Here is a 22,603-nt window from a genome sequence, read left to right on the forward strand (position 1 = left end):
TTATGTGTTTCAATAAAATCTACAAATATTTGCTACAATTTTTGACAAACTATTTCAAAATTATTTAGATTTATTTCCATTCTTTTATAATAAATCGCATTTTATAATTAATGTAAAAAAACAAATAGTATATATTGTTGATAAATTAATATTATTGTTTTTTATATACGGTATATACAGTATACCTGTATATATATATATATTGTAATAATTGTTTGACTTTGATTGTATTGTATCATTATCATTAGTATTGTAAGTAATTTTTATTTGAATTAACTTAAAATAATAATTTAGATTATTATTAAATTTTAATGATAACTGAAGATTATACTAAATATTTATAATATAATAAAATTAAAATATAATATTTTGAATGTAAATGATTTATAGATTAATGGAATTTACCTATAATTTATAATAAATGCATTCAAATAAGTTTATGAGATATTATATTTTGAGTAAAATTACGTTAAATCTGTATTTCATTATCAGTTAATTTTAAGAAAATGGAAATTTCTAAAAATTTTCTATAAGAAATTTTTATGGAATACTTATTCGAAATAAATTATATAATAAAACTTATAAATATATTATAATTATTTCAAAACAGGTGAGACTAATATTGTTGGATATTATTTTGAAATTTATTCTTCAAAACCTGTCTCATCTATTTTGAAAGTATTATACATATTTATCTAAAACATTGTATATATTTATCTAACAAAATAAATCAAAGATATAAATAGATACTACTGTATATATAATAAATTATATAAATATATTTTATATATGAAATATTAAAAATTAAGTTGTTATAGTATATATTGAAGGTAACGAATAAATGAAATAATTTATTATCAATTAAATATTATATACAGTATTGGGAATACAATACAATTTTATTCAAATAAAGTTTCGATGAGATAAAAGTCCAAAAATTAATTGTGGATCAGATTGTATTTATCATAATTGATTCAGAAATCATGTGACAATTATTAAACTTTAAAAATATAAAAAATATAATGCACCACATATTGAGGTGGACAGTTAGGGATACAGGGCTATAGGTATACAAATGGTTAAAAAAATGTTAGGGTCAGGGGTGATGGTCGTCAAGATTGTCGACCACCGCCCTCACAGTACGTTCAATGACGCAATACTCGTATGGAATGGTATGGTATGGTATGGTATGGTATGGTATGGTATGGTATGGTATGCCACACATACTGTGCCAATAAATCCGCGAAGTGTGTGGCATTTGGTCTCTACTCAGTCGCAAAAAAATCAATAATTTTATTATAAAATAATCTTAAATGAAATTCAATTAAATAAAATGAATGGACTCCAACTCAAACCTGTGAGTTAATTAACGATAATATTTGTTTTAAATAACTGTTTTTATAAATTATATCTTTATTTTGACCCCAAATTACGATATTTAAATAATTAACATATTATTTATAATTCATGTTCAACTAGTTAAACATATAGTATATATTATATATTATATTTAAATAAACGTTAATTACATGTTTTTTAAGGACAATTAAGTTTTTCAGTAAATTCATCGAAAGTAGTCATCAGAGTGTCATATCCGACACTTAAACTTATTTCGATAGCCATAAGTGAAGTAAGGGTTGGGAGATAACTGGTATCACTTGTAAAGTGAGAATATATGTGAATCGTGTTTTTAAATGTCTAAATTGATTTATTAACTAAATCTCATTATAATTGAATATAATGTGAATCATCCACAAAATATACGGTTAGTTTGTCGATACAAAGTTATAAACAACAAAGTAAGCAAAACTTATATATTATTTTCATATGAGTTTTAATTATCACAAAAGAAATTCAATCAATTGAATTAAATATTATGTTTTATTGACTATTTTTAGTAGATATTAATCAATATGTTCTAAAAAAAATTAATCACAAATGAAAACTAAATCAAAATAATAAAACAAAAGATAGAATTACTTGTTTTTCTAAACTTTGATTTTGAATTAAATGTTTTATATTAGAAATATGTAAAAAATATTGAAAATATAAGTAATTGTTTGTCAGTGAAATTTAATGCTTTAATGAATATATTTAATAAAAAATTGGTGAATATATTGATGTGTTTCCACAGATGCCTCGATATACTAAAACAGACTTCGATGACGAAGATGTGTCAGAAGTGAGCACTTTTCCCACTGATATCACTATCACAGGTATCGGAAATCCGAATCTGTCAGTCAGTGGCCAACAATTGGCTAATGAAGCGACTATTCAGGAAAATATTCACCAAAAGTCATCGACGACTCCACCCGGTGTGTCATTTTGGAGTCCAGTGACCGGTTCGGCCAAATCGCGAGTTCGTCGCCGAAGTTTTTGGGACCGATCGTCGCCTTTTGAAAAATTATTATTAATTGTTATCGCATTTCTCAGTTGTGTTATTATTATACTTATATCAGTATTAACTGCTCAGTCAAATACTACACTTCATGTGAATGTCAGCACTCAAAACAAGTGTAAGATTTCTTTTTTAATGATTATTTAATATGTTATTTGGGTTGATATGGGTTGATATGGGTTGACAATAATTAAATGATTTATTAACATAAAACTAAATTTTATTAATGAGTCTTAAAGTACACATTTTCCGTCATTTGCTTAACATTAAACATTTAATTGAATTTGTATTTAAATCTGAAATTTGGTTGTAATTATGAAAACAGCTCAATACTGTTTAACACCGTCGTGTATAACAGTTGCCAGTGCTATCATCAATGCCATTGACTATAATGTCGATCCGTGTCAAGACTTTTATCAATATGCGTGCGGCGGTTGGATCAGAGATAACCCATTACCCGATGGTAAGTCTATATGGGGAACGTTCGGTAAATTATGGCAAGAAAATCAATTGGTTATGAAAAATGTTTTAGGTTTGTTATAATAATAATAATACAATTTATTGTTTGAAATTTAAACTTAATTTAAATTACTATATATTGTTTATATTGTTTATATTGTAGAAGAGCCTAAAGATGATTACTTATTAAATAAAGCCGAAAGAAAAGCCCGAATATATTATGACTCGTGTGTCGATAAAAATGAAACCATTGAAAGACTTGGTCACAAACCACTTCAAGAATTTTTAGATGATGTATATCTTAAAATAAAATTTATTAAAAATAAAATATATATTTATTTAGTCATTAATTTATATTTTTATTTTATTAGATAAATGGGTGGAATATTAGTGGAAAGTTTGATGTTAATAAATGGGATTTTCAACAAACCATACAATTACTACATAACAAATATAATAGGGGCGGACTATTTACATGGGCTGTCGGCGCTGATGAACGCAATTCATCGCATAATATCATACAGATTGATCAAAATGGATTGGGATTACCATCAAGAGATTATTATCTTAATAAATCAGCTAATAATGAAGTAAATATACATTAATATAGTTTATAATATAATTTTATATTCATATAAATAATTTATGATTTAGAAATCATTGAAATCAATTTCAGTTTATATTAGCAATTATTATACTGTATTTATACATTATTGTACAGTATATTGTAAATTATATCATTGTTTATTTATATTGAATGAATAATTACTTTTTTTTTATAAAAAATATTTTTTTTAAATAAAAACAAATTAATTAATTATCCAAATAAGATATTTATATTTTTAACAATTTTCTACTAAATATCGTAATTAACTTATTATTAATTTCAAATGACAGGTCCTAAAGGCATACTTGACTTTTATGACAAAAGTTGGAGTACTTCTTGGGGGAGAAGAAAATACAACAACAAATCAAATGATACAAGTTTTGGATTTTGAGACTAAATTGGCTCAAGTATTGCAACATTTTATTTATTACTTAAACTAAATTAATAAATACCATAATATATAAATTTATTTTGTAATTATTATATAATTATTATTATATACATTTTGTTAGATATATTTTATTTAATTATTTTTTTTAAAAATAGATAACAATACCGGCTGATCAACGAAGAGATGATGAAAGAACTTACCATAAGATGACATTAAAAGATTTAAATAGAAAGTCAAGAGCTGTTAATTGGGTCCAATATTTTCGATTTGCTTTCAATCAAATTAACAAAACTATTACCGAAAATGAACCAATAGTTGTCTATTCACCCGATTATATGATAAACTTAACGCTTCTCATTGATGAATATTTGATGGACAATCAAAAGAAGATGTTTGTATATTAAAAATATTTATATTATATTATTAATAATAATATTTGATTGAATTGAACAGAGTTTTAGCGAATTACTTGAGTTGGTCTGCTGTCCAAACTCTTACCTCATGTCTATCAAAGCCATTCAGAGAGGCGTCGAAAATATTGCGAAAGGCATTAATGGGTTCGGAGGGGTCAGAGTCCCCCTGGAGGTACTGTGTCACCGATACTAACGGTGTAATGGGCTTTGCATTGGGAGCCATGTTTGTAAAGGCTGTCTTTCACGGAGAGTCCAAACAAATGGCCCAAACTATGATTGAAGAGGTCAGGGATGCCTTTAAAAATAATTTACCACATCTTAAATGGATGGATGAAGAAACACGAGATTTAGCTAAAGATAAAGTTTGTTATAAATATTTTTATTAATATTATTGTTATTATACTTAATTTACATTATATTATTTAAAGGCTGATGCGATCACTGATATGATTGGTTTTCCTGACTTTATTTTGAATGACAAAAAATTAGACGAAAAATATGATGGGGTAAAATAGTTAACTTCAATTAATACAAATACAATTGGATAATTGATTATATTATATTTTTCAATTTATAGCTCAATTTTCAAGAGAAGCAATATTTCAAAAATAATATTGAAATAAATAAATTTGCTTTTATTAGAAATCTTCAAAAGATTGATAAATCGGTATTAATTTATTTTAACTTTTATTTAAACGATTTTTAATTAACTATTTAATTAAAGGCAAATAAATCAGAATGGGAAATGTCACCTCCCACTGTCAATGCTTACTATACACCCACTAAAAATCAAATTGGTGAGATATTTATTTTCATAGTTATTATAAAGTATGATAAAATAAATTGATCATGGTAATTGTCATGCATGTTTTGCAAATTTACAGTTTTTCCAGCGGGAATACTTCAGGTATTGATTAATATGATGTAAATTAATTTGTTAAAAAAATTAATGTTATTGACAACTAAATTTAAGGCACCTTTCTATGACGTCAATTATCCTAAATCATTGAATTTTGGAGCCATGGGTGTTGTTATGGGTCATGAATTAAGTCACGCATTTGACGGTATTTTATATATAAATTTGGTTCATATAATTAAATCAATGGCAATGATGTTATGGTTGCAGATCAGGGCAGAGAATATGACAAATCTGGAAATCTTCATCAGTGGTGGAAAAATAGTACGATTAAGAAGTTTGAAGAAAAAATGAAATGCTTTAGTGAACAATACTCTAAATATAAAGTCGGAAATGAAACGGTAGGTTCAGTATAAGGATATACCTATAATACACTACATTTACAATATAATGATTTGTTGTAAATTATAGGTCAATGGGAAGCAAACCATTGGTGAAAATGTTGCCGACAACGGAGGTCTGACGGCTGCTTACAATGTAAATGAATATATGTGTACATTATATATATATAATATTTAACAGTATATTACAATTTTTATAGGCTTACAAATCATGGATAAGCAAACATCCATTAGAGTTGCCACTGCCCGGAGTCAATCTCACAAATTTGCAGCTCTTTTTTGTTGGATTTTCACAAGTCTGGTGCTCGACCAGTACTCCCGAAGCATTAAGACTTCAAATAATGAATGATCCTCACAGTCCGGCACAGTTTCGGGTAATCGGCACACTATCCAACTCTCCAGAGTTTGCACATCAGTTTAAATGTCCTTTTAATTCGCCAATGAATCCAAACAATAAGTGTATAGTTTGGTAAATAAGTCATGTTATTGATGACAATCTCGATTTGTTTGACTTAATTTAAGCAAAGAGTTCAATATTTTCAGTCCACTATTTATTTGCATTGTTGCCAAACAACCGATAATAGATTAGTTGGCAATTATTTGTCATATTTTTATATTTTTGACGACCAAAACAAACAAAGGATTTGTACGTTTGATATCAGTATTAGAAAAACATTGAAGAAATTTGATAATTGTTTTGATGACAATTGTATACAAATTCTTATATAAAGTACTGTATAATCTATTATTAAACGACTTCAAACATCTTTTTAATGTAAACATTGTTATAAATTATTAGTTAAATAATTTAATTAATCATATTATATATATATATATATATATAACAAATTGATTTATTTTTAAATTCAATTATCTTAAAATCATTGTATAAAATTTTATATATGTAAATTCTTATATTTATAACTTGATATAAACATTATTTCTTCAAAATTATAAAATGTTAGTTAATTAATAATTGTTTTAAAGTGACATTAAAATTATATATATATCATTTTTATGTATTTGTATAAAATGTTATATTGATAGTATATTAATTAATTGTTTATAAAAAATAAAATGAGCTTAAACATAATTTTAATTTACTATTTACTTAAATTATTTACAACTCATTATAAGCTATAAAAAATATTCTTAATGTTATAAATATACAATAATATAATTTGTAAAGTATCAAAAAGTATATTTTATCAGACATGAATATGGCTGAATATGAAATTAATCAAATAATGACTTATAATTAAATGAATATTTATAATATATCAATTATTATACATAAGTAAAAATATATAAATTTATGAAATACTAAGAAATGTACTTAATGTTTGAAATATCAAAAATTTTAATTTATATAATTTACTTAATTTTTATATATAATATTATAAAAGTTAAGTAAATGTGAATATTATAAAAATATAGAGTAGGCTTATATAAAATCAGATGATATGTTAATTTTTAATTGATATAATATATATATATATTATATATACAGTATATAAGTTTTCAAAGTCTCACATGAAATATGAGTTGGACTGATAGGTTGCGTTAGGGGTGACAAAAGCACTGTGAGTGTGTGGCCATGAAGTAGAGTCGGCTATATTTCTGGTCGAACCTAATGTAGCGGATGTCCAATGGGTGGCTCCAATGCTTTCATTAGCATTGTGTCCATTGTATTGAAAATCATTATTAGCGACACTATTTGAATGAGTGCTACTATTATTAGCATTCAAAATGTTAAGCATCGGTTGATTGAAGTGATCGCTCGCATAATTGCCATGAGTTGACATTTGATGAGAACTGATGAACGATGGCTGTACTGATGGACCAAAATTTTGGTGACTATTTCTTGTCCAACCAGTCTCTAGATATTATAAAACATACACACATTTAGCACATAATTATTTATCTTATAATTTTCTTATAATTATAAATAATTTACATATTGTTTTCTAAATTTTTAAAACTGAATAAATTTTATTTAAATAATTTAATTAACTATTTTTATATGCTAATCTTTAAAATATGTATTGTTTTATTTTTAAAAATATATACTTATTTTATTGGTAAAATTTAACTATTATATAAACAACGATTTAAATATAATTTTTATGATAGAATATTTAATAGTATTTATTTGCAATTTTTATAATATTAATGAACACAATAGTATCAAATTTGTTATTAACAAGTTTTTAAACAATTAATAAAAATAAAATTTTAATGAGACATACCGTTATGTGAGAAATCTGGTGCATCCATATAATGGGAGGTAATGTTTGATTGTGGGTATGAGCCGATGTTAATGGTTGGTGTAGACGTCACGGGTATTGGTGGTGGCGTTGAAATAAAGTTAGCATTAATTTGAGTTCCGCCGACTTGTTTACGCCAACGCGCTCTACGATTACTAAACCAAACCTTTTAAATTGATTTTTATTAATATTTATGAAATTTTAAGCAATCATTTAAAATTAAATCTTAAAATACCTGAACTCTCGCTTCAGTTAATTTGGTTTTTTGTGCCAATTCTTCACGAGTATAAACATCTGGATATTGTGTTCTTTCGAAAGACCTCTCGAGTTCGTCCAACTGTTCCGCTGTGAATGTAGTGCGCGATCGCCTCTGCTTTCGCTTCAATGGTATTCCCGGCTCTGAATCACAATCAGAGTCATCACCACTTCTTCCTGTTTAACCATTAAAGTAAAGCATTAAAAATCATAAGAAGTCTTATTTGAAAATCTATATTAAAGATAATCTTGTATTTTGTGTAAACAGTTATAACATTTTAATATATCACCGAAATAAGCGTTTGACAAAAAATGTTAAAAGTTGGCTACACATTGATTTTATGATACTATTAAACCGTATACATTATCTATAGCTATATATTTATGTTGTTTTATTATTATACAGTAATACGGGTGCACTGCATGTAATGTAAACCTATCAACAGTTAAATGGTTAGTCTGTAAGCCTTAATAAAATGATTATATGTACCGATCATTTAGTGCTTGTAATGACATGTAATCCTATTAAGCATTGATTTCAAAGTGTGTAAATGTATTGTCAAATAAAGTATTTTTATGACTTATAGTTAATTTAAGTAAAGTTTGACAGTAAGTGAAATATAGGTACGATCTGAGACCACACTGTAAGCCAAAACTGGATTAATAAGCAAAATAGTAGTCATTTTTTAGTACTGTTTGGCTTATTGTATGAGTTGTATAGGTTATGTTACATTTTGATGGTGGGCTAACTATTGGACAACAATATGTATATGAGGTTCAAAAGGACCGCAACAGTGCTCACACCTTATATTTATGGTATTGATCAGCGATCAGGACTTGTTGTTCTCAACATTGCAATTGTCATTGAAAATGACTTTTTGTCGCTTATGTCGGACAACGACTGCCTGCAGTCCATTACAAAGCACTACAAGATGTGTCATTCAAGTGCTCTGCGTGGGGCCGGTCCTCACCGCACAACATAACTATCATATGTGAGTGTATGTGACTGAGTGAGTGCCCTATCCTTTATATACCTGAATGTATGTGTTGTTTAAAGAATTCAAAAGTAGAAAAGTATTAAATTTTGGTCAGATATGCGGTTCACAAACAAAAACTTCTACAATATTAACAATATTAGCCAACTTTTGCCATTATTGGTGACATTTTTAACTGATGGCCACCCAGTGAGCACTAGTATAACTTTAGGCCATCACTTGAATGGCAAAGGAGGAGATGTAATGCCATCATCTAATGTGCACTTTATTGTTAAGTTTGGGCTAAAAAACGCTTAAAGAATACCGAAAAGTTTGCTGGACTTTGAAGAGACCGCATATTTAAAGATTCATTGAAATGCTGTACAATCGGTCAAAGACAGTGTTGATGCCGAAGATGAGCCAACAATTGCTGGACATAAGATACCAGATTAGTTGGATAGTGTTCGGGCACTGGTATGCAAACAATGGACTTGACTAACAAATTTATGTTATATACAAAGATTTCAATATATATGATATATATATATAGTATATACTATATAATAGGGTACAGGTGTCGACAACAGGCGTTAAGCAATGGCTCACTTATAGGGATCATAAAGAATAACAACAATTTGATAAAAAATGAGTTCCCAATTGAATTGAACCCAAAAGATGTTTTTCAAAGCCTAAAGAATGGATGAAAATGATGTACAGTATAATCGTAATGGCGTTCAATCGCATAAATGGTACCCAATTATCAATGGTATTGACTTTAAGCGTTGAAACACAATTGACTCGCATTTGCTGACAATATATAATATACATGAATATGATAGGCAAGAATCAGTGCTAATATGAGTGGATATGTTTTGCACCTCATATCGGGGCAACCGTTTGTTCTCTCATGTTATGGGACTCATGGCTGATGAGAGTGTCTGAGTGCGAGAACCGACTCTCTCCTAAATTAGCGTAACGTCCCATTCATCGATATCGTCCGTATTTATGATATGAAACCAATATGTGAACGACGGAACAGAATGAGTGAGGAATGATATATAAAATAAGATTCGCTATACTTGACTGACATCCTATTCCCAGCCATAGTCTGGCGGTATTATAATAACTATAACTTTGAACATCAAATCATACATTGTCTGAACCAACCAAATGTTCTGTACTGTGTTTCAAACAAAGTTGATCACAAAAAATGAATAAACACTTAATATAGAGTAATGTGTCCTCACTTTAACAAAACTGTACTATCATTTCACGGACAATACCTTTTTTTAACAGTCAACTCTCACATATGAATCTAATTTTAAACTACATATTAAAAGAAATGGTAGTCATAGGTAATGGTATGCGATGTATGCGTGTCATTACCATCTGCTACAGTTTGTCAACATTTACACACAAAATTAAAAGAAGTCTTAATAGTAATGGGGATACCTATAGCATATATATTGGACAGTAGTTAACACACACACACACACACACACACACACACACACACACACACACACACACACACACACACCAGTATGTAAGTGATAAGTCACAGTATGTAAGTAAGTGTGAGCTACCTTATCATATTATAGCTGCAATAAAGCGTACAAATCATGTAAATATCAGCTAAATTGCCATGAGATTCATGTCTTAACGCATTTGGATCAGCACTTTATACCATTATAATAGCAATTATTAACATTATTAACAGTTTTATAGTATTTAAATATCCGTAAATATGTGGATAAGATTAAGTGGCAAAACAAATCATTTGAAACAAATTAAATTTCAGATAACACTTACCGCCTAATATACCATCAATGCTATGGTCTTTACGAATGGAGTAATCATTTACTGAAATATCACTTTCATTACCACTTCTATAATCACTGTTTTTATTATTTCCACGCAATACACGACTAATTGAACTAACACTGGGAGCAGTGTTTTTATCGCATATTCCTTCCTATTAAAACAATTATGTTTAATGTTTGATATATAAAATTTATGAATAATCAATAAATTAATTAAAATAATAATTATTTAATGGTATTTAATGGTATAACATAATAACCTTAATAAGTCTGTCTCTAATTTCCCAACTAAATATTCCTTGATTTTCATTTTTGTATTCTTCAATTTTTTTCTCGACCTCAGGAGTGGCAACTCTAGGTTTACTGCCACCAATAACTCCGGGACGTATGCTTCCAGTCTCTTGATATCTGTTTAGTATCTTTGAGACGCATCCATGAGAAACACGAAGCTGTCGACTGATAACACAGGGACGCACTCCGGCCGCTGCCATCTCAACAATCTTATAACGAATATGATTGGGAAGTGGACGGCCATTGATGAAGACACCACCCAATTGATTGACACGTCCCTGTCCTGTACATTAGAAATTAATAAATTATAATTATTATTTTTTATATATTTATTTTTTAATTGCAAAAATTATGATATTAACATAAAATATTGATTACACCTTCTAATAAACTAATAATTTCATCATTTTGTAAGCACCACTTTGAATGCATTTTTTACTTAATTTTCTTACTTTCAAATCAATCGTAAGATCACAAATGACTTTCAACTGAAAAGTGTCTCAAAAACAGCAAACATCACAACAAGTATTGATCTTCATTAAGGTTTGGCAAATGTTTGTCATTAGAGACCAAATTAGACAATGATTTGAATTTAAAGAGAACAGCATAGGAGGGGACATACAGCTCATTAGGGACACACATATCATCCTAACATTATAGTTAATTAATGCCTTCTTCAATAATATTTTGACATTAATTTATATCGATAGTTACTACAACTCATTAATAGATATGTTAATACTAAAACCATGATTTTTCAATTTGCAAAAATTATTTAAATTTCAAAACTATTGACAACTAGATATTCATTTTATGTTTATATTTTTAATAATTGATAACATAGTTAATACAAATAAAATTGTTGAATAAAATATTATTTTTTATAAGTTAAATAACTATAGCATTCACTATGTAAAAAATTGATCTAATAAAAACTTTATTAATAATATTTAAATTTTAAGATGATCATAAATTATATAAGCATAAAATTTTTATTATTTTATAAACTATGTATTGATAGTAAATATGAATGTTCTCAATTTCAACAAATTTTAATATAGTTTAAAAGTAAAAGTTAATAAAAAATAAAATAACTAACCTTGAAATGGGTATCCAGCAAATAAAGGTCGTATACTTATAGCACTTGAAACTGCCATAATAATAATAATAATAATAATAATAATAATAATTTGTGCTAGACAATTTGCAGTTAGTATTAAAGTTAATCAACTACTGGTAAAATTTTATTAGAAACACATGAGTAGTAAATGTATACAATAATGATATGCATGGAATGGGAATCGGGATAAAAACTAACTGAGTGTTAGGTGTTTACCATTTTTAATAGTACTATAACTTAGTTAGACTACCGTATTGGGGGACTGTTTAGGGGTGGAGCTTAAGTTGATGTAGCTTAAATTTTGGAGATCTTATATTTTTATAAATAAACTAATAATGAGATTGAGAGTTGAAAAATACTGATTGAGATGACCATCAATGGTCATCAATGGCAATGATGGCCATCAAAACAGTGTTAGCGACACTTAATACGATGAGAAAAGCCGTAACGAATACCTGTTTGAAAGTCATTATCACATGGCTTTAGGTGATAGTTGTTATTATACTATACATGACTGTAGAGGATTTGAAATGAGACAATAATGCAATGACATAAAGCTGACACAGACCTACTATGATATATGTGCGCCTACACCTTAATGATGGGCTGTAAAATAATTAGGTTAGCAGAGAGAAGGAGAGGCCCAATCTTGTCTGTCCCTTTAGACAATGACAAGGGTAAGGGGTTTGGCATACCTTTCCAAAGATAGTGTAATGACAAAACCTAAGGCATGTAAGCAAAGGTCAACTTTTATCTTATTTCTCGCCGAAAAAAGCATTTCTAGGAAAGAGAGCGTAATTGTGATCTGAGAGACAAACACTAAGAGTTAAGACAACACAAACTCTTGTTACCTATTGTTGACCATCTAAAGAGATACACAATCCTTGAGGACAGTTGGTTGCCAAACATGTTATTTAGATTTTTAGAGTTTTGGTGTATTTTTATTTTCTTAGTCACTGTATTTTATGTGCAAACATTTGTAAAATAATTGATTTTTTTTTTGAATAACCAAATATATATAATATATTTATATATAGTAATGAATAAAAATTATAATAAAAAATGACTTAAAAGTAATAAACAATAATAATTTGTTCGTGAGTTTTAAAACATGAGAGTAATTAGTTGCGGACGAGTTGTCTATTTGGTGACAACACCTTTGAATTCATTTGTCAACCGATGTTGTTGTTGTTTAGGGGCGTTAAACATCAATATCTCAAATGAATAATAACTTTAGTTTATTTCAATTGCTTTTCATTGATTTTTATTTATATATAATATAACTTATGATATAATATAAGCAAAAAATCAATACATAAATTGCCAGTTAATGCACAGGAAGAGAGGTCAACATATGTAAGACAAGCGTCTAATAGGAGTTTACATTAGGAATCACTTGCTTTCTGAGAATTTTCAAAGTATTTCATTTATAATAAAAACAAAACATTTAATATTGTTTTACTATAGTATGTATTGTCTGTAAGTACAGGTAAGAAAAGGTGTGCTGGCAGGAGGTCCCAGAGCTTTAACATCAGTTTACAAGTTAAAGCTAACGTTTTTCTGACTGAGCCCAGCGTTAAAAAGTCTCCCACGACTAGCACTTTGTGGTTGCTATGAATGCCGTTAATATACTATAAGATATTTAGAGAGGAGAGAGAAATATGATTATGAAAAATCACAAATATATCATAACTTAGAAATATAAGTAAAACAAATTTATGAGACATTCAATCGGCTCTCTATGTGAGGGCCTATGAGAAAGTGTTTTGACTGCCAACTAATAAATTATATTCACTGTATGTGAGCCTTAATTTATGACCACCAAAATCATTGATGAAGAATTATGTTAAATGTTTAGATAACTATTAATTGAAATCTGATTTTTGTCTCAACAAATAATATTTTACAGAAGCCATCAAACTATTGATTGTTGTGATAAAATGATAAATGATATATTTTTTTCTAATTTATTCTAAATCATACATTTTATTAATCTCAATATAAGTCTAGTTAACAAAAAATTGTGAATTCAATAAATTTGATTATATTCTGATTTATATAAGTTTCAATCAGTTAATTAACTAAAATTTACTTTTGTTTATACAAAAATTTTGTTTTTTCTTAATTTATTTTATTTCTTTATTATATAACATTTGTAAAAGTCATTTAAATTTAAAACAAATAATATTTAATAAATTAAATATTTATTAAGGCGTTATTATAAATTATATTACAAATTATATTATTAAATTGTAATAATATAAGTTTACAATTTTAAGATTGTAATTGTTAAGTAAAGTATAATAATTGTATTGCATAATATAATATAAATATTATGTTAAACTGTACTTATATAACTAGTTCAATTGTGGCAAATTGACGCATAGATATATGACTTATATAATATATAATATAAGTGAACATTAAATAAGCTAGATATGTTGACTATATGAAATATTTTAATTAAAAAATTATCTAGCTTATTTAATGTTAACATTTGCCACAATTATTGTACTATTTGTTTGAATAGGAGTACCAAATATATAAATTTATATTAATGTATACTAAATACAGAACTTTATTTTAAATGAACGATAAGTTTTCGTTTAATAATGTGAATTGCGTTATCATTGATACAAATATGTATATATTTTTGGTAATATTACAACGATTGCAATTTTGTTATGTTTTTATGTATCAGATTGGATACTCAACATATGATAAATTATGTTATTATTATTATTATTTCATTATAATAAATTTACTAATTTATTATATTACTTACTTATTATGTAACTTTATTAAAAGATATTAATATTCAATATTTTTATGCTTAATTTTTAAGTTAATAATAATCCAAAATTATAAAAGCTAGAAGTTTGTACAATATTATTAAGATTTATATTATTATTCAATAATTGATATTATTGAACAGTTTCTTGTATTTTTGTAAATCGATATTAGAAGATATAATATTTAATAACAAATGTAATGACATTGTATTTTACAATTAAATATAAATAATAATAATTATATTTAAGATTTAAAATACCAAAAATATATTAAAAATAAAATTATTATATGCCTAAATAAACAAAAGCAACTTTTAAAATATTGATAAAGTATTTATTAAATATTAAAATGTTTATTATAATTATTTTATTTTTGATATAATATGATAAAATATTCAAATATAAGTATTTTATTAATTAGTACTAAGTTATAAGTGTATTATTTACTATTACTTTTTATTATTAAAGTAAATCATATACATGTATTATAAAAAGTTGAAAATCAATTAATACTAAGTAAAAATCAAATTTATAATTATTTAAACTTTGATATATACTGTAAAACATTAAAAATTTAATATAGTTTATTATTATTAATTTTACATTAATTTCATTTCATAGTTGTTAATATGATATTATTTTTTTGTATTATTTATTTTAAAATAGATTATAATTTATATTGATCATATTATACGATTCATATACTGTATTTATAATGTTTTGTTTTAAGCTAACATTTTATTATTAAGTTATATGTTTATATGTTAAATTTAAATATGTTTGTAAGATAAAAGTTTAATAAAATTGTTTAATTTCATTTGGATCGTTCAAAAATAATGAATTGCATTACATGTTATATACAACTATTTATGGTTATAACGGCACTGTTATTACAGACAAAGACATACAATACATCATAGCTTTTGCTTTTCTCGATTATAACCCATAAAAATGCGAATACTTTTAAACATGAAATATATTACTCTGTGTTATGCTATTGATGAGAGAGAGAGAGAGAGAGAGAGAGAGAGAGAGAGAGAGAGAGAGAGAGAGAGAGAGAGAGAGATGTGATAACAATTTATTTTCATACAAATATGAGATGTGATGTGTGAGTTTGGGGTCAAATATTAAACTATTATAGAGCTGCCATATATTATACCAGAAGTTAATTGAAAATAAAACTATGAAATGATGATATGATATGCCGTTTATATAAGTCATAGACTCTCTAAACAAGTCTCGCATCACTTTATATGATAACACATTCTCGATGATGGCATCCAAAGGCATCCAAAAAGCTTTGAAAAAAATTATTTTGTGATCTCAAGAATATTCTTTGTTGTCTCCAAGGAAACCATTGAGCACTTGTATGAAACGGGCGGTCGGACTACCAATCATTAGTTGTGGTAAAGAGTGTGAACTCACTGTCAAGTTTAATCATTTTGTTATCACACTATCATATGTTCATTATATTTGTAAGTTTTATAAAAAGTGGTCAAAAATCATTGATATTCTATATTTAACATATTGTATAACTATTTTTATCAACAAATGTTGTAATTGTGTAATCACTGAGAGACAAACACTTGATATAAGTACACACTTCTTGGCAAATGATGTGTCATAAAAGTGAGGCATTTCAATGAATTTGTCAATTAATTGACAATAATTTTCATATCATAGTTGCTGTATATATGAGTGTTTGGAAGATATTGTATATACTGTATATTAAACATCAAATTTATATAAATATCAATAATAGTAAAGTGCTATAAAATAGTCAAGCTGTGGCACTTTGACTGGTTGTGTTATCTGCGCCTATTTGGCGATTGCCGTTCCCTTTTCGATAGAACTCAGTCACCGACCACAACATCGACCGGTGCACTGACTGGTGAGACATCGACATCTTCAGCAACCACTACCAGCGCTGACAAAAAGGGAACGATTGTTATTAAAGCCAAAAATCTCGACACTAATAATCCTAAAGATAACCTAAATAAGGAAATTCCCAAACAAATGGATACAAATGAGTTTCGTTGTCGCGGAAAACAAATGGTTGACTATATCGCCGACTATTTAGAGACAATCTCTCAAAGAAAAGTCACACCAGATGTGGAACCGGGATATCTTAAGAACTTCTTACCTGATTCTGCTCCTAAAAGATCAGAAGATTGGGACAAAATAATGGTAGACTTTGAAAACTTTATTATGCCGGGAGTCACCCATTGGCAACATCCCAGGTTTCACGCATACTTCCCGGCCGGCAATTCCTACCCTTCTATTTTGGCCGATATGTTATCCGATGCTATTGGATGTGTTGGCTTCTCGTGGGTTCGTTTCACTTTATATTACTATATATTTTTATATTTATTTTATACTGTTATTAATAATTAATAATTTACCATATTTTATATTGTTTATGAATTTTTACAGCTCTGTATCCAACATATTATTATATTTATTGTATAGATATAAATGATTATTTAAAATATTGTCAAATATGATATTTTATTATTTGTTAAAAAAAGATTTATATTATTTAATCAATATAATTTCATAAAAATATTTAGGCGGCCAGTCCTGTATGTACAGAGTTGGAGATCATAATGTTGGACTGGATGGGCAAAATGATTGGATTACCCAATGACTTCCTCTGTCATTCAGATCATAAAAGCAAAGGTGGAGGAGTTATTCAGGTATACCTACTATTATACTCATAATTCAATTGAGTATATAATATACTGTAGTATACTGTTGTATACTACAGTATATACAATAGATTGATAAAAATATATTGAGTTTACTCTCGTCGGTATAATTGAGTTCAATTCATTATATAATAGTATTGTAAGGAATTTTTAGCTATTTTTGGAATTTATTATATATTAATTATTTATTAAATTTTATTCATTAAATTCTTTGCATTTAAATGAAGAATAGTTTTGATTTCAAAAAAGTTAAGTAATTTGTAAAAAATATAACATTACTGTATTTTATTTTAAAATATATTACAGTAAATATTAAATTATAGGCAACAAAACTTAGTACTTTAAATTAGCTACCAACAAAATTATGATTGTTAATTGAAAATAAATTCTGTGGATAGATGTTTAATTAAAAAATATCTAAAAAATCATAAGATTTTTATTAATCAAATTTGATTTTTCACAAATTTTTACTGTTTTTTACTTTAATTTAGTATTATATTACGTAAATAATAGATTAGGTCAAATATTAATAATGTTTTTGATATTATATACTGAAATATCTAGAATAAACCGAATTTAAAAATTAAAACATTACTTTTAATGGAAAACTGCTATTATTTAGTAAATAAACACTCAAAAGTAAATCATTTAATTATCGTTATTCAGTAATACCCTGGTAGTGTATGAAAATTTTGATTTGTTATTTATATTGATAATAAGTTTAATGGATCATTAAAAATAACTTAATTAGATGATTATATATATATATAGGAATATAGAAATGAAAAATTACAATACATATTACTTATACATTTTTAGACTTTTAGTGGTTAAATATTGTATATTTAATTTAAATAGAAATAATTTAGTTAATAATATGAAATATATTAACTTAGGGATCAGCGAGTGATTGTGTTTTGGTGTCACTGTTGGCCGCTCGACATAATGCCATACGTTTGTTGAAACAACAGCAACCATTCATCGAGGAAGGGGTGCTTTTGTCCAAATTAATAGGATATTGTTCTAAGGAAGTAAGTATTCAAACTATAATACAATCAAATATATTATTATTATTATTATTATTAAATGCAAATGTCTTTGAAAACACATTTATTTATTATACTTTACTTTGAAGGCTCACTCATGTGTAGAGAAGGCAGCGATGATTGCATTTGTAAAGCTTAGGATTCTCGATACGGACGAGAATTTTACATTAAGAGGAATGCCATTAGAGAAAGCCATGCAAGAGGATCGGGCCATCGGTTTGGTCCCATTTTTTGTGTCCGCCACTCTCGGCACTACTTCTTGCTGTTCCTTTGATGCACTCCATGAAATAGGACAGGTCTGCCAACACCAGGGTATGACTAATACATTTATTTTATACATTTATTTAATTTTATTACTTTATGTGTCAACTAAAAAATATTTAAATAATATTTATGCATTTGTTTTGAAAAAAATCCAATTTTATTTATATTGTCAAAGGATTGTGATGTAAATTATTATAGACAACAAGTCTTTAAATTTTTCTAAACTAATTTTAAAAATATAAAAATTTATTGGAAGTGATTGTATAGAGTATTCAAACATCAAATTCAATTGATTTTTCAAACATCAAATTTAACGGTCAAATAGTGATAAATATTGTCTACGAAATTACATTTATAAAGATGTATGAAATATGTGAACACAATGAATGACTCAAACATTTCAACATTAGATGCAATTATTTCTTTAAAAATTAGATTTTCTATATTTGTCCAAACTTTGAGTTATACAATACTATATTTAATTGATAATCAATATATAAACTTTATATACAGTATATAGTATATATTGTACTATTTTTATTGACAACAATTTATTAATATATTAATTCATTTTTAAAAATAGGCAATTTTTACAAAATATTTAATAAAGGATACAAAATAGTTGGTTTATATTTTTTTTTTGTTGATAAATATCATTAAATTGATAATTAAATAATTTAAATACTTAACAATTAATTATAAATAAATAATTTATAAAAATAATTATTGATTAAATTCAAATATACATTATTAAAATTTTTATTACTGATTACCAAAATATAATTAATTATAATTAAACTCATTTATATTTTAGTGAGTATTCCTAATTTATAGGAAATTTTAGAAAATAATATTTTGTAATTTTCATAAATATTCATAAAAACCATTACATAAACCTCCCAAACCTTCCAATGGGTTAGTGGACAGGTTTGAACTGCTTGTCGGGGGAACTCAGATGTTTGGCCGATCGGTAACCTAACCGTCGGCATCAAACACACACACAATTGGCGATACCAAACACTCAGCAAAACAACACAAACATACAAAACTTTAATCATTAAATTAAATATAAATCATATCATTATTATTATTATTATTAATACATAACTTACGGAACTACCAATAAAATATTGTCAAGTAATAGTATACAACAAAATATTTTTTATTAATTACTAATTAATCGATTATATAAAAGCATAACATAATTCTATTATTACGTTTAAATTATATTTGATTATACATAAAATTATTGAAAATAATTAATAAAAAATAAAATTAATTATATTATGTAATTTTAACAAAGATATAATCTTAGATATAATAAAGAAATAATAGTTTTATACAGTTATCGCTATTAATAACTTACTAATAATGTCACAATTACTTATAAAATTATAGTTATTATATAATATATTATAGATAAATATTTGAAGTCAAATAAAGTCATATTTAATATAGTATTGATATTATGTTTGAACCATTGAAGGCGTATGGCTTCACGTGGACGCCGCTTATGCGGGAAGTGCTTTCATTTGTCCCGAGTTTCAGTATCTCATGTATGGCATTGAAGTGAGTTTTGTTAACATTATTAAATTATAGCATAAAATATAACTTATAGTATAGTATTATATTTATAAAATGATAAAAATATTTTGAAAATCAATTTGATTTTTCAAATAAGATATGTATTATTATTATGAAAACATAAATATTAAAAATAATATTATTTGACAGTACGCTTCATCATTTAATATAAATCCAAATAAATGGATGTTGGTCAATTTTGATTGCTCCCTATTATGGTATGTCACAAAACTATACAATTGTTTGCGTGAAAATGTAATTTTTGTGAAAATATTTGAGCACAGGGTTAAAGATCGCTTCAAACTCACTGAAGCCCTGGTAGTCGATCCACTTTATCTACAGCACAGTTACTCTGAAAAAGCAATTGATTATCGCGTCAGTAGTAATGATTATAAAGCTTATGCATAGAGAGAATATGCGATCATTTTTCAAAAAAAAATATTTATTTATTTTTTCACTCAAAAAAAACTTGTCTCCCTTTCAATAACTATAGCACTGGGGTATACCTCTGAGCCGTAGGTTTCGGAGCCTTAAACTATGGTTTGTTATTCGCAATTATGGTGTGGAGGGACTACAGAAATACATTAGAGAAGTATATCTTCTAATGAGTTATCAAACAAATCATTTTATTTCATTATTCATTTAATTGTATAATCAATTTATTTAATGATAAACAAGTTTTTAATAATAATCAAAATGTTTTTTAAAGTAAAATGTGTCAACAAATATATTCATTTTTCATATTTTAAGTTTAATGAGTTAACATAAAAATGTTTTTAATTAAAATATTTAAACCTTTAATGCATTTTTTGTTTTAAAAATTTCAATTAAAAAATAGTCAAATATTTAAAATCATTAATAAATTTAGTGAATTATGTGTCAATCAATGTCTGATTATTTGATTCATTGATAGCACGTAAGACTGGCTAAACGTTTTGAACTTCTTTTGCGAAAAGATGAGAGATTTGAAGTGATAAATGAAGTACATCTGGGATTAGTCTGCTTTCGCCTAAAGGTAGTCATTGTTTGCATAAATTGTTGACAAATTACTAATCACTTACAAAAACTACTTGTTTTACAACGATAGGGCACTAATACAATCAACCAGAAGCTGTTATCATCAATAAACGCCTCAAGAAAGCTCCATATGGTTCCGGCCTCTCTTAATGACAAGTTTGTCATCCGCTTCTGTGTGTGCGCCCAAAGAGCTACCAATGAGGACGTGGATCATGCTTTTAAAGTCATCTCCGATATGGCAACTGATTTGTTTGAAATGATGGAAATGGATACAAAAGTTAGGAAAGCTGTCGAAGAAGAACAAAAAGAGAATGCAGAAGACGAGGCCGTCGATGAAGTGTTTATGTTAGACAGGAAGAGAAAGATGAGTCTCAGATATAAAAGAAGTTTCTTTGTAAGGATGGTCTCCGACCCTAAACTATATAATCCAAAGATAGTGCGCGCCCTCTCATCTTCGGGTAATCAACGAAGACATACATCAGATCCGGCAGATTGTGACTCTAATAACATTCAATACAGTACTCCTGTCTAATGTATTTAACATATCTATACTTAATCTAATTGTTGTTTAAATTATTAATATATTTAGCTTTCAATTTGTAGTTCTTATGTTATCTAATAATAATAATTAAAATGATAATACTATATAATTGTATCATTAATAATATATTAATTATTATTATTTATTTAAAAATCATGTTAACTAAAAACTAAATTTAAATAAATAAGTATCAATAGATTGCATTCAATTTTGTCATTTGTTGTAATTGTTCAAATAATATTAAGTTTGCAATAAATCATTTAATTATTTAACAAATCATATGATATACAGAATAATAATAATGTGGACTAATGATTATCAACAATCAATGTTTTGGTTATAATATGATTGTATAAGAAGTACTATTAATATATGCCATAAAAGTTTGATTTGGAA

The 22,603-nt window shown here is 26.5% G+C and overlaps 3 protein-coding genes across 5 annotated transcripts; 2 read left to right on the forward strand and 1 right to left on the reverse strand.

Moving 5' to 3' along the window:
* The first annotated feature begins 1,317 nt into the window (after window positions 1–1,317).
* Window positions 1,318–6,148, forward strand: LOC128957544 (endothelin-converting enzyme homolog). Of its 3 annotated transcripts, none has more exons than XM_054303327.1 (17): window positions 1,323–1,357; window positions 1,542–1,799; window positions 2,135–2,516; window positions 2,724–2,930; window positions 3,021–3,151; window positions 3,229–3,447; window positions 3,755–3,871; window positions 4,011–4,246; window positions 4,309–4,630; window positions 4,697–4,774; window positions 4,846–4,935; window positions 4,993–5,065; window positions 5,153–5,175; window positions 5,242–5,332; window positions 5,395–5,525; window positions 5,596–5,661; window positions 5,726–6,148. In XM_054303327.1, exons 3-17 carry the CDS (start codon window positions 2,135–2,137, stop codon window positions 5,996–5,998), a joined length of 2,439 nt encoding a protein of 812 aa, XP_054159302.1. In that variant the 5' UTR covers window positions 1,323–1,357; window positions 1,542–1,799; the 3' UTR covers window positions 5,999–6,148. The 3 variants fall into 3 exon arrangements, with proteins under 3 accessions (XP_054159301.1, XP_054159302.1, XP_054159303.1); XM_054303328.1 differs by having other exon boundaries at window positions 1,542–1,765; XM_054303326.1 differs by lacking the exon at window positions 1,542–1,799 and having other exon boundaries at window positions 1,318–1,357.
* Window positions 6,149–7,054: 906 nt separating this feature from the next.
* On the reverse strand, window positions 7,055–11,778 carry LOC128958082 (paired box protein Pax-7-like). The gene is made up of 6 exons (XM_054303898.1): window positions 11,516–11,778; window positions 11,105–11,418; window positions 10,834–10,996; window positions 8,028–8,224; window positions 7,775–7,958; window positions 7,055–7,404 (listed from the first exon to the last, which is right to left on the reverse strand). Exons 1-6 carry the CDS (start codon window positions 11,565–11,567, stop codon window positions 7,055–7,057), a joined length of 1,260 nt encoding a protein of 419 aa, XP_054159873.1. The 5' UTR covers window positions 11,568–11,778.
* A 5,126-nt stretch (window positions 11,779–16,904) lies between these two features.
* LOC128958083 (tyrosine decarboxylase-like) lies at window positions 16,905–22,198 on the forward strand. Its single transcript, XM_054303899.1, has 10 exons — window positions 16,905–17,378; window positions 17,618–17,743; window positions 18,652–18,786; window positions 18,891–19,113; window positions 20,552–20,634; window positions 20,800–20,867; window positions 20,934–21,024; window positions 21,143–21,241; window positions 21,563–21,664; window positions 21,737–22,198. The coding sequence occupies exons 1-10, from the start codon at window positions 17,064–17,066 to the stop codon at window positions 22,196–22,198; spliced, it is 1,704 nt and encodes a 567-aa protein (XP_054159874.1). The 5' UTR covers window positions 16,905–17,063.
* The last annotated feature ends 405 nt before the right edge of the window (window positions 22,199–22,603 follow it).

Source organism: Oppia nitens, unplaced genomic scaffold (assembly GCF_028296485.1).
Source record: "Oppia nitens isolate AA-2021 unplaced genomic scaffold, nextdenovo-longstitch-racon4-pilon3 scaffold3_pilon_pilon_pilon, whole genome shotgun sequence".
NCBI lineage: Eukaryota > Metazoa > Arthropoda > Arachnida > Sarcoptiformes > Oppiidae > Oppia > Oppia nitens.

Coding starts and splice junctions, on each gene's coding strand:
- LOC128957544 (XM_054303326.1), top strand. CDS start 1,334: ATGAATGGACTCCAACTCAAACCT. Junction 4,631..4,696: donor GAGATTTAGCTAAAGATAAA/GTTTGTTATAAA, acceptor TATTATTTAAAG/GCTGATGCGATCACTGATAT. Junction 4,936..4,992: donor TTCAAAAGATTGATAAATCG/GTATTAATTTAT, acceptor ATTTAATTAAAG/GCAAATAAATCAGAATGGGA.
- LOC128958082 (XM_054303898.1), bottom strand. CDS start 11,567: ATGCATTCAAAGTGGTGCTTACAAAATGATGAAATTATTAGTTTATTA. Junction 8,225..10,833: donor CATTGATGGTATATTAGGCG/GTAAGTGTTATC, acceptor ATGGTTAAACAG/GAAGAAGTGGTGATGACTCT. Junction 7,959..8,027: donor TAACTGAAGCGAGAGTTCAG/GTATTTTAAGAT, acceptor TCAATTTAAAAG/GTTTGGTTTAGTAATCGTAG.
- LOC128958083 (XM_054303899.1), top strand. CDS start 17,064: ATGGATACAAATGAGTTTCGTTGTCGCGGAAAACAAATGGTTGACTAT. Junction 19,114..20,551: donor ACAGGTCTGCCAACACCAGG/GTATGACTAATA, acceptor GAACCATTGAAG/GCGTATGGCTTCACGTGGAC. Junction 21,665..21,736: donor TAGTCTGCTTTCGCCTAAAG/GTAGTCATTGTT, acceptor TTACAACGATAG/GGCACTAATACAATCAACCA.